The sequence below is a fragment of the Rissa tridactyla genome, chromosome 11 (assembly GCF_028500815.1).
Source record: "Rissa tridactyla isolate bRisTri1 chromosome 11, bRisTri1.patW.cur.20221130, whole genome shotgun sequence".
NCBI classification, from domain to species: domain Eukaryota; kingdom Metazoa; phylum Chordata; class Aves; order Charadriiformes; family Laridae; genus Rissa; species Rissa tridactyla.
The window spans coordinates 16769240-16786453 of record NC_071476.1 but is presented as its reverse complement, the minus strand read 5'-3'; the positions used below and the strand labels follow the sequence as shown (position 1 = coordinate 16786453).

The window sequence follows — 17214 nt, the reverse complement described above, 5'->3', positions numbered from 1 at the left end:
ACAATAGGAAGAACAAAGAACCCCACTCATCACCGCTGAATTTACTCCACTCAGAAGTACACTAAGCTTCAGAACTCTGATTTTAGACACATCATCCCTTTGACTCCTTGGGGAGGACAAAGATGCACAGGAAACCCCCCAAACAGTATGCCTCGTCAGATGGCTGCTAGTTACCTTGCTTCTAACCCAGAGCGGATCACCTTAGCCATCTATGAGAATTACCTTGTTTTCAGTCATGATTTCAAAAACGAGGCACAGACCTCGCTGCACGGATGTATTTGCTTGCACAACCTAATTACAAGCCGCCTCGTCTCAAAGGAGTTCTAACACAGTCGGCAGTTATAATAAATAAGATATTAACCAGTGACATTATTTAAAACATGCCAGATGTCTATTCATACGAAGGTAAGCACCCGAAACTTTTCCTCCCCTTCCACTCCACCCCAAATTTTTCCTCAGTGCCCTAAAACAATAGTTGTTGTAGCTAAGACAATAGGCTGTACTGCGTCACCCATATTGAGCAATACCGAGTAAAACGGAATACCACTGAACTGGTGAGATCCTGGTTCAAAATCTTTTTGCCATGAAGTCAGTCCTGATGCGGTCAATCACATACAGGCATTGATTTAAGAGAACTACCCCCATGGCTGTGTACTGTTTTCAGTTGCATATGCCTAAAGATATCAGCAGCAACATATTTCAGCTTACGTTATTTAGGCAGCTATTTATAAATGTGGAGGGGGATGCATTACAAGCCAGACATGTTCTTTACTCAAAATAAGATCTTGAGAACAAACTTACTTCTTCAGTGTCTGAAATCCATGCTCTTTGTACTGGAGCTCTTGCTTCATGTGAGCTACTTCTCTCTTGAGTTTATTAACCTATAACAAGGTGTCACATTTTTAGAATGATACATTATATGAATATTTAGGTACAGCACTACTCATTCAATTCAAAACTTGCTCAGTGTAGACAGTACTCTAAAGAAAGTTTCCAGATAATCAGTTCATCTCAACAGCCCTGACTGCATCCTCATCAGGACGCCATCACTGGCTAGGGATTTATCCAGTTCCCAGATATTACGCCACTTAATAAGGGGCTCAAGGGAAGTTCCAACCTCATAAGCAGAAAAGCTGAGAAAAACTCAAAAGAGACGGGAATGACACACATGTTGATTTTACTCAGTAATGTTTAACACCGTCCCAAGTCATTGAAAAAAAACAACCATTAGGCATCAGGACAGGAGTTACACTGCAGTGAGAGAAGCCATCCTCCAAGATACCAAACTGAAAGGCCCCACTGCATGAGTAACGCAGCAGGATGATAATACATATTGTAAATCCACTGACCCTACAGCTCGCTGTTTTATATTCCTCCACAGAGACCAGACTGACCTACTTTACTTTAGTCCTTTCTTCTTCCCAAACGGAGCTCTGCATGGGAACACGCATTGCCGCTGCTAACAACCCGCACTAAGCCCACGACAAAACAGCTGCCAGTCCCTGGAGAGAGCTCTCAGCTCCCCAGCGCTGCGGCACACCGAGGAGCCGGCACGCAGCTCCATACCCCACAGCCCAGCTGTGCAACAGCGTGTACTGCCAGCTTCCAAGGGAGTCTAAAGTCTAAGGGAAAAAAAGGGTTTCAAACTCTTAAGTCGGCAATGTTTGAGAATTCTGATAAATTATCTCCTAGATTAAGAATGGCAACATTAGCTCTTTCAACTGCTTTGGCATCTCCTTTTAGTATTTGCCACGAGGTTTGGAAATATCAGAAGATTACTCATGGCAAGCCAAGGTCCGTTCGTACTACTTACCCTGGATTTTGTAGTAGCAATCTCCGCTTTGAGGATCTCCGGGTCATACTTGGAACTTGACGATGAGCCAGAGAGCACTAGAACAAACACAACACTCGGTTCAGCAGCTCTACCTTCCTCCCTACTCTTCTACCACCCCCATCACAAATCAAGACCTCCCATCACTCCTGCACACCCAGATCTCCACACATCACTGATGCAGGCCTTTTACCCATTTTCCGGATCTCTTCTCACCCCTCAAAGGCAGGGAAAGACAATAGTGCAGTCAAGTACTCCAGAAAAAGTGTAAACCAAAGAGGCCAGAGCATGTCCCGCATCTCCAAAGTCTTGATTTGTTCCAGGTTAACACACTTAACTCAGACTCCCAAACACGTTCACTCCACTCAACAGTGTGGCTCCCCGCATTTCCAAAAAGATTTAACAGAACTGAAGGGACAGGCACTGCATAAAGGTTTACTTTATTTATTTATTTTTCAGACTTTCTTGTTGAGTAAACAATCCACCGAATGTTTGGAAACAAAGAAAAGCAAAGAAGGAGAAGAAACTGAAAAATGCGCTGCAAGCCTTCTTACAGCCTTGAGGACATGACCAATCATACAGTGTGTCACACCGCATTAAATCAATGTCCCATTAAGAGCAGATTTCTCTTCTCAGCAGCGGTTAAAACCCTTCTGGTTCAGAAGGTACAGAAGCTCCCCAATGAGCAATGTTGCTAGAGGTAGCTGTAGGCAAGGGAGATATTTTGATCCTTGCAGCCATCAGTTTATGCCCTATAAAACACGGGAAAGCATTTCTAGTTTTCTGTTTGGGTGTCTTTTTAAAGACAGATCGCATCACGCCAATGTAGTTCATGTTCTTGGTGTTCTTAGTGTACTGCTCCCGTATACCAGTACTAGGGTAGAGTGCTCTTAAGAAAAGACAAAAACCTGTACTTCAGAGATGATGGACAGGACCCTAGTCAAATAAGAAACCTTCAATTGACAGAAAACTACTTAAATACTTTTTAACATCAGGCACAGGATTAGCCAGTGGAATTCACCACCATAAGACATAACATAGCAAGGGCGAAGCAGGGGGAGGTCAGTCCATTGATGTGGCTAGCAAGAACATAAAAAGTCTGCAATACTAAGGATTATAAAAAAAAATTCTGGAAGACTTGCAGGAAATAAACCCTCCTCGAGACATTTTCTACCTCCTAACTAGTAACAATAAAGAGGAAATTTGGCCTTCTATAAACATTTCTGCACCAACTCCTGAAGCAACGGGTATTGATGTTTCCTGTGTGACAAAGAAAAGGGAGCACAAAACAACGTTCTTCATATGCAGAGAGATAATCCAGCAATGTTAGCTTTTACATGGCACAGAACACAGACCCTCATCCCCCCAAGACAGTTACCCAGCTACCTGGGATGTTAAACTCCAAAAGGGCCTAGGAATGCTATCTGAGATGAGCCTTCTTGCCTTGTTTCTATACTTCAGGCAGAAGAATCACAGAAAATACCACCTAACTTTATTATTTTTCACATTGAGCCAACCACCACATTTTTTCACATCTGCCTAAGCCCATGCTGAAAATCTGCACACCGACTCCAGTGACCGAGCCAACTGCAATAGCGTTTCCTAGCAATTACCCTTCATCAAACGGGTGCTAGGCAGCTATTGCTTTTGAGACAAACTGAGCAAACGTGGCGAGTGCCACAGCACAACACATCCCAGTGCTCTATCAGAGGACCAGCTTCAAGCAGTTTCCTGTCCTAGTGGGTCCATGACTGAGCAGGTCACTGGATACGAGTTGACTAACTACTCACAGCTGGTCTGAGAGCCCAGTTTGTGCTCCCAAACATCATGCAGCTGCCGATATTCTTGCTGGGCCAATTCAAGCCTCTGCTGCTTCACTTGATAGATCTCCTTCTGCGCAGCAATCGCCTCCTGGGCCAGGACAAGATAGTCTTTCAGCATATGCTCCTGCTCCCGCCGCCACTGCACACGAGGGTCTTCTATCTGTGTAGTTTCTTGGAGAGAAAGCAGAAGGAGGAAAGATCAATGGAAAGCAGTTACACTTTTGTACAGCTGTATTGCTGCCTGGAGATGCTCCACCATTTATGGCAATACTTCAAAATAGCCCCTTGCCCCATAAAAAAGGGGAATAATGACATTTTCCTTTTTTTCTTAGGAGGTCACCACTGATCCTCAATGAACTCCAATGAGCTCTACCATGCTGAATCACCATATAGAATAATTCATGACAAAATCATCACCCAACTCTCCAAGCCCTCTGCTGCTGAGGCCAACCTGGTTCTGCCTCTTAGAGCATCCACACGAGCACAGGCACACACAAGCTCTAAGATACTGACACTGACTGTTAGACTTATCTTTACTGTAACTGCTTTATAACATTACTAATAAAATACCTCTCCTACTTCACTGATAAAAAACTTTCAGAAAACATCATTGCCACATGACTGCATTATACTGCATCTGACAACATGAAAGCAATTACAGCTCTGCCCGTCCTCTTTGGCTGCCAAGTGCCTTTTATCAAAGAGGGGAAAGAAAACCTTCTCACTCAAGATTCCATAGGTAAATAAAAATAAAGACTCGTTATGTCACGGAATACATTCATGAAAGCATCTCAAACGACATTATATAAACAGAGTCTCAGAAGAGGAATAAACATTTCCTTACTGAAAGCGGGCACAGCAGTAAATCACTGCAGAATACAGGAGGCGGAGTTTAAGAAAAATATTTTTTGGTAACGTAGGCAACGCAGTCACAAACAGCTACACCACTTCCATCTCTGTTACCCCAACAAAACCAATACATTGCTTTTCAGGTTTCTAATAATGAAAAACGCATAAGGTCACAGACATACAGCTAGTCCTAATACTAATTAGGCAAATTTATTGTCAGTATTTGTCTCAGTTTTGTGAAGAAGTGTCCAAAATATTTTTCATTTCTCTTTCAAGGCTATTATATGTTCTTGCCTGGAACAGGTTCCAATATTCAGTCGACTAAGTGCTCTAAACTGTCTAAACTACCATGCTTGAATAAGGACGCATAGTTACCACATAATGAATAATTAATATAAAAGAGCTGCTTGAAACTATCAGTAGGAATCTAATCTGCATATCTTAAGAGCCTCTTTAAATATTTAGTAAAAGCTGCCACAGTGGAAGGTATGAGCAGCTCTTAAGTGAGTCGGGCGTAAGACTAACACCACAATACACAGCATTTAGGGAAGAGAACAGTTTGACAATAATCCTAGGAGCAGAACTAGGAATAAAGGATTTTACCCAAGGGATGGACACTCAACCATTTTCACAAGCTGTCCATGATCATGCTGAGGAGAAAATTACAGGATATTCCAGCAATAGCTTGTTTTAACAGGATCTCAAGACCCGGAAGAACACATGGCATTTCAAGTTACATAGCAAATCTTAAAGAAGCTGCAAAAGATGATTAAAAAAGAAAACTTTTAAGGCACTAACAGTATAGTTTGTAGAAGTACGTCAACAAAAAGTCCTGCTAGCAGAAGCAACGTTTCAGCTGATGTAATACCAAAGCTAAGCCTGGACCAAAAAAATTGCCCCAAAATAACTTGATGAAAAAGCATCTCCTTGTGCCAACTGTAGGTGCTGGCACCTTCCCAGACAGCACTGTGGTCTCTCATAGAGGGAGCAAAAGAAAAGCCAGAAAGACACAGCAGCGTATCGACTGTAAGAGTGTGAAAACCCCAGGCTCCCATCTCTATTCTTGCCCCCAAATGCCATTTTCCAAATAACCATTACCCACACCCAGGTGGAATAACGCCCTTTACTCCAGAGCTGAGCCAGAAGGGGAAAGTCTGGTGCAGGTTCCCCAGAGAGATGCCCCCGTATTCCCAGACACGCAGGTTGCCCGGGCCAGGCTGCACAAACAAGCACCAGCAACCAATGACTCAGGACTCTTAATTTCAAGCTTAATGAGTGTGTTGGCAACGTACCCACAACTCTTGAAGTCTAATTCAGGACACTGGGTCATAAGTCTACCTGTACCTATGGCTTCTTCGAGCTTGGTTATTTCCAGTTTTCCCTTAAACTAACAGCCCATTCTTCTGATAATTGCAAGAAGGGCAGCAGAAGCTGCTGCAGGGGAGTCCCTCCATTATAAGCAACCAGGAGACGACTGTAAAAATCTACAATCCTGAACACCTCCCTTAGGTGGTGAAACACTGACGCTGCCCCAAGCGTATACACCACCCGACAAAGTGAATGTCAGCTCGCGGAGGGGATGGACAACGCGCTTCATTACCAAAACTGCTTTGTTCCCGTTTTTCTCAACATTCACCTCAACCTTTTCAGTAACCACAGCACTAACTGTATCCCCTTGGCTGCCACTTTGATTTTCAAACATGCAATAACAATCTATGAAAACGTTGGCCAAGGGCTCTTGATCTGCCCCAGCTACTGAGAAACACAAAGTACATTCAAAAGTTAGATGAAAGGACTACAGAAATGCAGGCTATTACATCATTTGTTGTCTTGTGAATTTTTAATTTAATGTTGAGCTTGTCATAAATAAATCTGATTGTTTCATGTTCGAAGAATGTAGTCTTACTATGCTTGCATCAGCATCTGGCAAGAAAATCACCATTTCTTTGTGCAAATCAAATTCCAAAGAAGTTCTCCCCTAGAGAGACACTCAGGGCTGTGCATTAATACTGTATTAGGAATATTCTGGGTACTCAGCTCAATTTAATTGTATTTATTTTGCCTCAGAGAGAAGGTTAGAAGTGTTCTCCATCTCAGTTTTTTTAATGTCTCCTGGCTTTAGATTTAATTTAGGTCTGTCCTTGGGCTCGTTTCTGATAATTAGTCTCACAGACTTCAAGTGTACAGCAAGAACCAACGTGCCTCCATTCCCTTCACACCCTCTGATGAGGCTTCCTTCCTGCACAGGGAATCTGCAAGAGACCTTGGCGCCAAAGAAGGTTTTGGACACTCTCCAGAGGATACTTCAACATCAGCCACAACGATGAGGCTCTTGATTAGCTGAAGGTAAGTGGATATGGTTTGCTTTATCATGATTTGGATTAGAGCTGGCATAAGAAACAGGGTCATGATTTTGCTTCTCTTTTTAACCTTTTAATTGAAATTCTATGTCAAGTCTTGTAGCCTGTGACATCCCATGGAAGTGAAACTTTTTAAGAGCTGCTGCTATTAACCAGGTATCAGCATGGTTTGAAGGCTTCTCTGCACGCCCTTTGAAGGCTGTGGTGCTTTTGAGAGGCACAGACCAGGGATAACTGCCCGGACCACGCAGGGCTCAGACCTGCAACCAGATCTTTGGGCATTCACCCCACGGACAACTCAAATGTACAACTAAGATCATGTTTGGTTCATCCCACCTACAAGCTGCAGTTTCACAGAATCGTCAGGGTTGGAAGGGACCTCTGGAGATCATCTAGTCCAACCCCTCTGCCAGAGCAGGGTCACCTAGAGCAGGTTGGACAGGAACGCGTCCAGGCGGGTTTGGAATGTCTCCAGAGACAGAGACTCCACCACCTCTGTTTCTGCTAGCTGAAACACTCAGGAGGGTCCAACATGCCTGCATGTGCCACAGCAGGCTTCAAATCAAGGTCTTTTATCCTGTACCTGGACTGCGTCCCCCCAGGACCACAGCTAGCCATCCATGTCTAGGGGAATGCCAGCAGAGTAAGTTAATGCCACAGTTTTGGCTAGGATGGGCCACGGTGACAACAAGCACTCAGCTTTCTCCAGTGTGGATAGGGGAGGAAGACAAATGAGAAAATAAAAATACATCTCAAAGTGAACAGAAAGTTCAGAGGAGACAAGGAAAAGACTCTTGGATACATCCTCTCATTTTACTGGAGCCAAGTTTTTCCTGCAGTCAGAGGTGACCCTGATGTCCACTTCAGAAGGTGGGCTGGATGTTATTTCTCTTGGGGATGATGCCAGCTCCCGCAGCAACTGCAGAGGCTTACATCTACAGCAATGTCACTGCCTGATAAACCAGCAGAGGGAACTGATCCAAGGGAAAAACCACCAAGCCCCACAGCTGTTTCACTAGGAACAAACAGCTTCCCCAAAAACCTGAATTGGCAGGAACCTCTTAATCCAACACTGCTGCTAAACGCAGCAAAGCCCTTCAGAGACACTGGAAGGTGGCATGCCCCTCTCTCTGGGCTGTTCTTGGCCTGCAGCACCCTGGTAGGCACCTCCCACGTCCCAGCACCTGATCCATCCCGGCAAACCTCCAACCACCAGAGAAGGGAAGAGAAATCCAATCATAGTCTTGACCCCTCTGGAGAGCTTGCCCAGGCTCTTCTCTCTTCCTGGCGGCACACAGTCATGAAAACATTTAAATCATTCAGAAGTCAAGACTTCTGAAGTTAAGAAAAGCCTTACCAAGACTTCTAAACTCAGCTCTTACTCCTTTTGTAAGTGTGGTCAGCACAGGAATAACCCAGACCCAAGTGAGAGACTGGAAAAAGCATTAAGATTCAGACCATCTTTAAAAGGCAACCTCATCGTTAACTCTCCAGAGTGCTTTCTTTTGGAAGTGCAAGGGACACAAGACAGGGTCTTACAGACCTACAGGAGACCCCAATTTGTGTCTTGCAATTTAGCACCGTCTCAAGCAAAGTTTGTCCAGTCCTCTCCCCTGCAGATCTCCTTTCTGTGATCCTGGAGGCTTGTCTACCCTTTCTTCCCCACTATCCTTTCCTGAAAATGGAAAAATCAACATCCCCTGCCTCACAGAAAAATAATTAGGATAAACCCATTTAAAGATATGCGCATACTGTGATATTGGGATGACATAAGCTTTATGTAAAAATATTTGTGTCACCTTCACATCTGGAGACATTTGCTCTTTGTGTCGCAGAGGGTAGTTAGTCCTTTTTAAGAATAGGCTTTTTTCATTCTGCATTTTTAATACCGAAGAGAAGTTGCTAAAACCTAGAAGGTACAGTCTCAGGCCAAATGCAAATGTGGCTTTTCTGAAAAAGGGAAGGGTGTGAAGGTAGCCAAAGGAAAAAAAAAAAACCACCAAAAAAACGACATCCACATTTTTATTTAAAAAAGAACTCATGACTTGCTGAAAAAAATTGCTGCAGTTCTCAATTGAAGAAAAAAAAAAACCAAAAAACAAAACCACAAAAAACCACCCCAAAACCCAACAGTTTCAAGGCACTTTTGTCTTTTAAAAGCTTTTGTCTTTGCATGAGTTACAAGCACCTCCAAAAGGGCCTGGGCATGGTTCTGCTGTGAACTTCTGGACTGCAATTGGAGCTGTTCTGTAAAGAGAATCAGAGTCACTGATTTATTTTGTTTATAACTTTTTTCAGGGGACTTGTTCTAGCACAACCCAATACACATTGCCTAACAATGTCTGTAATGATATCAAGTTCTGTATTTTTTTTTTTTTTTTTTTTATAATTCAAATCAGCTTATAAAGCTTAACACTTCTGGTCTTTCAAGTAATCTAACAAAGACAGTAAGCAGTGGCTTAGTTTGGGGATACAGAATGAAAATACCACAAGCCTGAACTTAACTCTTTTCCAACTTGCACAATTCTCAGGACATCCCAAGCCCACTTGAGAGCTTCCTCTCCAGTAAAGGCAGTGTGAACTCCTGCAGCAAAGGGAGCTCATTCCGCTCCCCCTGCCAGAGGAATCAACACAAGACCTTTGCCCTCTTTCCAATGGTCCTGCCACAAGGACAAATTCCAGGCTAAGGACAAACTCCAGATCATTGCTACCTAGTCAGACTCCTCATCAGAGCCAAATCTTTCGGAGGTGTGTCCATGCTATTAGCTTGAACATGACTGCTGATTTGAAGACTGCAAATTAAAAGATCTCAAATTCCTGGTTTAGAGAGGGAAGTAACTTGTACGGTGGAGAAGGACAGGATTTGATTTCACAGGCTGCAGATCTCACCTACTCTAAAACACGCTGTTACCGATTTTGTGGTTTTGTGTTAAGTACATTTTAAACACAGGTAGAAAACAATCACTCTGCAAAAATACAATAATATGTCACTTACTGGTGTTGTGGTCTATGTAATAAACTCCAACCTGAGGGTCATAAGCTTCTTCCCATCCTAACGGCAATTCATCACTAATGCAGTCTGCAAAGGTTAGTGGTTTAGTATACCTGAAATGCAAAATAATATTTAGGATGAATAAAAGAACGCTCCCACATGTCTATTCCAAACAACTGACCAGAAAATAAGTACCACAAGGGCTTCAGTATAGAAAACAAAGAAAGTTGAAAACTGTTTTAAAGCTTTTGTTCTTATCAAATAATACTCCACAAAGACTCTTCCCTTTCTTCATCTGAAGTTACAGTAAGAAGAATTCATTCTGACAGAGCTCCCGAGCCTTGCCTGACTCCGCATGTACTCGCTCGACAAAGGAACATTAAGAACTTCGCTAGAAACAATCCTCGTCTCTCAAGTGAAAGAACAGGGCTGTTTGCAGGCAAGTCCTGTATCAAAAATATGTAGACAAGAAGGAGCGAGATGAGAAATGCAATTTGCATAGCATGAATAATTAAGACTGCACAATCAATAGCGAGTGCTGAGGACTGTGGGACCACTTGTCATGCAACTCCACTCATTTGCATTGCAATATGTTCTGTTTCATTAATGACAAACTGGATTAGTTTCTCAGCTTCCTGAAAACGTGTAACCCACTCCGTCCAAACAGGGAAGTATTTCCGCAATACTGGTCTGATGAGTTTTTTATATTAGAGATCACATCCAGCAACAGTCTGAAGGCTTGTGTGCCGTGGCTAGAAACAAAGCTTAGAGCATCCACTCCTTGAGGGACCCCACAGATTTTAGTCACTGAAATCACGCCCCTTTCCTCCCTTTGCTCCCAACAAAACTACTAACCAAACGTATCACTGCAGGGAGGTACAAGCCAGGAAGAACGGAGCTTGCAGGTATCTCACAGATCCAGCTGCCAACAGCATAATATGCCACAGGCCCATAGATCCATTGCACAACCCCAACGTGGCCTGTCTGGAAGGAGGGCCATCACTTGGTGTTGGGGCCCGTGAATCGGACTTAGCAGAAGAGCCCTTTGGGCAGAATGCAGAGGACACCGTAAAGCACGACAGCCCCTCTCCAGCACTTATGCTGCACATGCTATGAGCAAATGGTCAAAAAGCGGCCATGGAACTGTACCGAACACTGCCACGTACAAGCGGCATGCCACAGGAAGGTAAGGTGGCTAAGAAAGCAAGTTTCCAACCCGCTGTAAGAAACTGAACAGATTTGCAGAAAGTCTTTCATATCCAAAGCTAATTGAGCAGATAAAGAGTTTTATTAAGTTTTGAGCACGCTTCATCTAAAGGCACCAACCAACCGATAGCCTCATATTAACATCTTACAGTCACTCATTAGTGTACAGGGGAATTTTAGGAAAAACCCTCCAACCATAAGAGGTTCAAAATAAAATCAACATTTAACGACTAACATAATTCCCCCCAAGACATGATCTGGAAGTCATAGCATATGCTAAGAATGAGGTGAGCACATTTCTGTAAAAGCTTTGTAAGCCACTAAGATCTTTAAGTACCTGCTGCTGCATTTCACCGTCAAATTATTGCCTTTGCCATCTGAAGCAGTGCTTGAACCACTATTTTCTCAGAAAACTTCAATTAAATTTAAAGCAAAAAAGTGCAAAAAAATAACTCGAGCTTCACAACATCAAACTGTGAAACCTTCTCAATAGTTTATTTTTACTGTTCTTAATCTAGACTGACTACCCAAAAGCATGTTTGTATAGAAAAGAGAGATTACCTGAAAATAAAACAGAATCTCAACACTTCTGAGTCTTATCCTTTATCCCACTTTTTTCCCTGTGGACCAAGCCGTTTCCTCAGCCCCAGAGTAGCCAGTACGTGCTGCTCTGAGTTGATCAAGTCAAAGACGCACAAGGGTAAAAATGCAGAGCAAGGTTAGATACAAGCAACTCTCTGGAGATAACACGGACGAAAATGCTGTTGCAAACGTGTCGGCAATTTTAACTTGGCACTTTCACCTCTCTGAACACTGAACTGCTAACATTAAATAAAAGCAAATGGAAGGAGGACAGGCAAAGAAGAGGGAAGGAGCAGTGCTGAATGCCAGACTCCGCAGGACCTGCTCTCATCCCTTAGAGGGGCAGAGACACGCTGGAATGACACGGCAGGTAGTGGGGAACACAGCTTGCCCTGCATGACCACAGCATAGCCCCCCTGGGCAAAGCAGGCTCCTTGGGAGCGCTCCTGAGGGTGCTTGCTCCTTCAAGCCTACCAAAACAAATGCAGAAAAGCCTCAGCATCTTCAGGATGGTCATGCGCTTGCAAAAAAAAAAAAAAAGACAAACCAAAAAACCAAACCAAAAGACAACCGCAAGAACTGGTCTCTGCTTATTTTCTTGACACTTCAGAATCAAGCTGATTTTTAAAAGCTGTCCAAGGGCTGGTCTCAAATTCACACACATCAGGAAAACCAGCTTGATGGTACTTCATTGTAACTGCTGAGGACTTGTGTTGTAATTATTTGATTGCCCTGATAAGCATGACATTGTTCTTCCGTGGCCAAGTATTTTATAAGAAAAAAAAAAAAATCAGTGAAAAGTTTTCACTGGTAAAGCCTAAATTCAATGTTTATTAGATGTTATTTGGAACAAGGGAAAGGAGGAACAGTTATATTTATTTATTTGTAAAAATATATTTAAAGTCAGAAGGGCTAGAGTGTGCCATCTAGGCCACGCAGAGTCCAAGTGGTCGTTCGATTAGTAACACTCAAAATACTGCTGTGAATTGGGTTTGTGATTGCTGTTTTGCTACTTCTGTAGAGAGCTTTGTCAGAAGAGGTGTCATTTCACCCTGGGTTTGCAGTCTCCAACCTTGTACAGCAGTTTCCACTCAGCCCTATGGATTGATTAAACTAGAATCCATACCTTTCCCACGTTCCAGCCACAGTGCTCAACATTTTCGGCAAGTGATCCAAGCAAACATCCCTCAACACAGGGCAGTAATTAAACCTATACTTAAAATGTATTAGGTGAGGGTGTGCTGCAGGTATAAAACACACTTCAGTAGCTTAATTTGTATTACACACTGAGCAGAGTTTTCTGCAGCAGAATTCTACTCAAGAATCACATCTAAGATTAAAATCAAACTTTTTTAAAAAAAAAAAAAAAACAACACAGCATTAAGTGCACTATCAGCCCCAGGACTCGGGACTACTTTCATCAGGGAATAGTGTTGTAGTGCCAACTTTGATGCCCCAATGTTTAATACCAAACTCTTACTGCTTCTGTTTAGCTTTTGTCCAGTCCTATTTTGCTAGAAGCAGCTGAATTCCTTTCTAGATGTGCTCAGGAACTGTCAGACTTGATAGGAAGCCAGGACCAAGCAACTGCAGGATGCTTATTCCTATTTTCCATACGAAGCATAATGCATGAACTCCACTCATTCAGTTCTTTGTGTTGGAGTTTTGGAAAAAGGGGAGAAAAAGCAAGGCAGGATCAGTCTGCTATAGTGATGACACAGGCCAGCTGGAGACTTGCCAGTTACTAAGGCTCAGAAACAGACAATAATTTCACCTTTGAGATTCAGATTCTCAGCATATCTCACAAGGAGCGCCCACCACCAAGCACGGACCACTGCTGTCCTCCCTGGCTGACCGCAAGCTTGCGACTATCTCATTTGTACAGAGGGGTAAGTATTCATTAAAGGAGAAATCTGTCATTCACCTAGCAAACGGAAGAGCAATTAGTTTCAGAATTAAGAGAGTAATTCCATTTGTTACAGACAACATATGTCATATAGCTATTTCCCCAAATAACTGCAGCTTCATAACCAAATGACTTACTCTTCTAAACTCCTTTCCCTTGCTGTTGTAGGAAAAACCAGCACAAATCAAAGAAGCAATGCTACAATCACAGATGAAAGACAAGCAATATGAGCCAGACTATGAATAAAGCACAAAAAGAAAAAGGAGATTATTTCCTTGTTTTAAGATACAATTTTAGGGGTTGTTTTGAAGACTGAAATAAACCAATTTTCCAGAAGGTGTCCAAAATCAAGCATCTCTCTAAGCACACCCACAATGTAGCACAGCGGATTAAACAAGCAAAAGGTAAAGTTTCTTTTCTCACAGCAAGACATGATCCAGTTAGTGCAGTATTTCCGCATAAAACAGGACTGTTCCTGCATTTGAGAAGTTAAAGCTAGGGCACATCTACAGAACTATTTCTTTTGAAACATCTCCTTTGCAATTCACAAAGCTCCCTAGGAGCTTTGGAAAAATCTCATCAACTCAGTCAAACCACATTATCATATAATAGGTCCTCTCTGTAGCTAGACTTAAAGCAGCAATCTAGAAAAATGGACCCCTTTCACCCACTGTGCTTATAACTAAGGAAGGAAACCTACAAAATGATTTACGCATTCCCTACCCTCCTCAGTTAGGGAAACCTCCAGATACATTCATCCAGCTTTCAGAAGAAAGCAATGCACCCAGAAGTTCAGAAAATCCTGACTTTTGACATCTGATCTCCAGTCACAAAGCGGGAACCGAGGGGGAAAACTTAGTCTGTAGGTATAGCATTTTTTATTAAACCCAAACTAGGCTAGTTAAGAGAGACGACGCTTTCAGACACATGAATTTGTCTGCATCTTCCGGCCACGCTCCCTTTGCTCTGATGCCCTTTAGAGCATCAGTTAGACCAGAGCTATCCCTGAGGCGCTTCATCTGCTTCTACGCTGGAGGCTAAACTTGGTGTGTTTCTACAAGTGAAACCAGCTTGAGCTAGAGAAGATATTTGTAGATCATCGCCTAACTCTGGCTCACCAAAAAGTAACCCACATGTTCATCTCCTATCATCTCACCTGTACCTCCTGTTCATCTTACCTGTGACTGCCCTTTCCCCATTAGTTTTAATGAGGGTCATTTTTAGGAACATTTAGTGTTTGGGAAAAGACATGTCAACTTAGATCTATCAATTTCTATCATATTTTCTTGGTTTTCAATGTTATTTTTTCATTTGATTTCATTCAAGAAATTCAAGTTTACTTCAGCAAGTGTAATTGCTCATTAGGACACCTGGAAACCAGGTACCCTCATCAACCACCACACGCAGCAGGTCAAGGACACCATTTCAGAAACTTATCTTGAAAACAGAGGTAAAATATAACGGCATCACACCTATTAGCAACTTCCTAACCTCTGGAGTATCTCACAGTCTTCAGGCAGAGGCAGGAGGAAGGGAAAGCCATTGCCCACCCACCGGCCAGTGAACACACAGAGACACTTCCATCTTTGCAAAACGCTTGTCCCCAATAGCTCAAGTACTTGTACAGCAAACAACGTTCAAATCCCGCTCCCAGAGCGGGAAATAGAAAGTTAGTTTCCTAGCTCTAGTTTGTAAGTCGCATCGTTTTTAAATGAGAAGGCTTTCTCTATTTCTTATAATTTTTGATCTATCACCTTCAGCTTCTTTCACAGATAAAACTGGAAGCCAATGTTATCATGTGCAAACACTATTAAATGGAAACTTGCTCATCTCAGATTCAGAAAGCCTTTCTATAGTCTTTAACTCCACTGTTGTCAATCAAAAACCTCATTACACAGGAAACTGAAGGCAAATAATCCTTGTATAACAAGTTTTTGATTGACAGAAGGTTTGTTAAACACAGTTCTGAGATCAGAGAGGTTCCTGACAGGAGGAGGAGATGGGTGAACTGTGCCACTTACAAATCTGGAGCTAATGCTACAAAGGTAACAGAAATCAATTCTGAACTTCTTAAAACAGGAAATGTTATTTTTGTAGAGATTGGATTTCAGTGCCAACTGGTGGCCTACGGCAATCTCACAAACCCCCACCCAGCTTTAAAGTCAGGCTCGTGTCTGTGAGTCCGTATGTGCATGTACGTGCAGACCACAAACGCTGCGCCTGGGTCACCGAGACATTAAGCGTTTATAAACCAGCAGTGGCTTGCCAGCTTTCTACGCTGTACGTAAACCCGATTAATCCCTATGTTTGCAGGGTTCCTCAGCCCCCCATAACACAGCAAAGCCATTTAAACACCAGAGCTTTATTTTAATGAGTTCAGCACAGATCACACGGCCTTACACAAAATCCTTCATGACTCTATATGGGTGAAACTACACACCAGGGAATTTCCGACAGGTCACTGTACTGATAGCAGCAGCTCACTGCATCAGGCGCAAAGGTGGCACCTGATCACTTGGGACCTTCACGTCAGCTCCTCTTACAGCTACAGCATTCGCCATCAAAAACCAACAGCTCCGTTCATCTCTCCCCTTCCCTCCTGCACCCACGGGTACGCAGCAAGTGTATGTGGCATACAGGTTTCACGGGCAAGAAGTCAAGCAAGACAACAAAATTATGAGTTCTGGCAGATATTTCCACTTGTACCTTTTCTCTTACAAAACCAAACAGTTTTTAAACAGAGCATTTTGTGGGAGAAGCTTAGAGTCAGGTTTTATTTTCAGTGGCTTCTACTCCAATTATTTTCTTACTACAGCATTTCTTCATTTCTCATTTGAATAAAACTCACTGCTCATTATGTGCTACCCAGACCAGGACAGAGAAGGGGCTAAAAGCACCTCGATTCCAGCTGGGACACGGGGACAGCTGTACACAAGATCCCCGTGGGTCCGAGTTCGAGGAACCTGCTAATGGGCTGAGCTCCTACTGTAACCCAGAAGGCTGCTGCAAGAATCACTGCCAGGAGTCTCGACACCATGACATACAAGCTTCTTTGTTTCTAATGAGGTCATCCCATCCTCAAGACAGACGATGATTATTTTTAAACTTCAGCACAGAAAAACCTATCACTTTGCAGACGAATTTTCTAGGACTACAGCAATCTCCTCCTCACAAAAGCTTTTAAAAATAGACTCCTACACATTTATTACTCAACTTAGCGATCCAGCCCTCAAACACAGCAGGGCTATCCGTCACTATAGTAACTATTTTCCCTGGGAGCATCTTCTCTCACTGCAGGGAGAGCTGCCCTTGGAGGCTGGAGGTGTGGCAGCGAAGAGGCCCTGTTTTATCATCTTGCTGGCAAAGCTTTCCTCACCCCGTCACCACACACCTGGGCACGATGAAACACTCCCTTGGATTCCCACTCTGACTGCAATTTAGGGAAAAGGTGATGAGAACAGCTCATCCCTAACAGCCATCTCCTCAGCAGTGACACAACAAGCAGCTCTGGGCCAAACGGCACCCTCAATTGCACCAAAACCTCAGCTACTGCAGTGGTTTCAGAAAGGGAGACCTCGACACCAAGGGGAGAAGAAAGGCGTAACTGAGGACCACCATGAGCAGGTAAGAACTATGAATAGGGAAGCACTTCCCAGGGAACAAGT

General features: G+C 43.1%; 1 protein-coding gene across 3 annotated transcripts in view; it reads right to left on the bottom strand.

The window, feature by feature from the left end:
• Positions 1-17214, bottom strand: part of WWC1 (WW and C2 domain containing 1) — a 71817-nt gene that overhangs the window by 28109 nt on the left and 26494 nt on the right. For 2 of the 3 annotated variants that reach the window (XR_008468869.1, XM_054217511.1), the window contains exons 2-5: positions 9859-9968; positions 3622-3825; positions 1814-1890; positions 802-881 (exon numbers count right to left, since the gene is read on the bottom strand). Coding sequence is in view for 2 of the 3 variants with exons in the window: in XM_054217511.1 (XP_054073486.1) it covers positions 802-881; positions 1814-1890; positions 3622-3825; positions 9859-9968 (471 nt within the window). In the remaining variant the exon portion in view is untranslated. The remainder of the gene's footprint in view (positions 1-801; positions 882-1813; positions 1891-3621; positions 3826-9858; positions 9969-17214) is intronic. The other variant, XM_054217512.1, reaches the window with a different exon arrangement.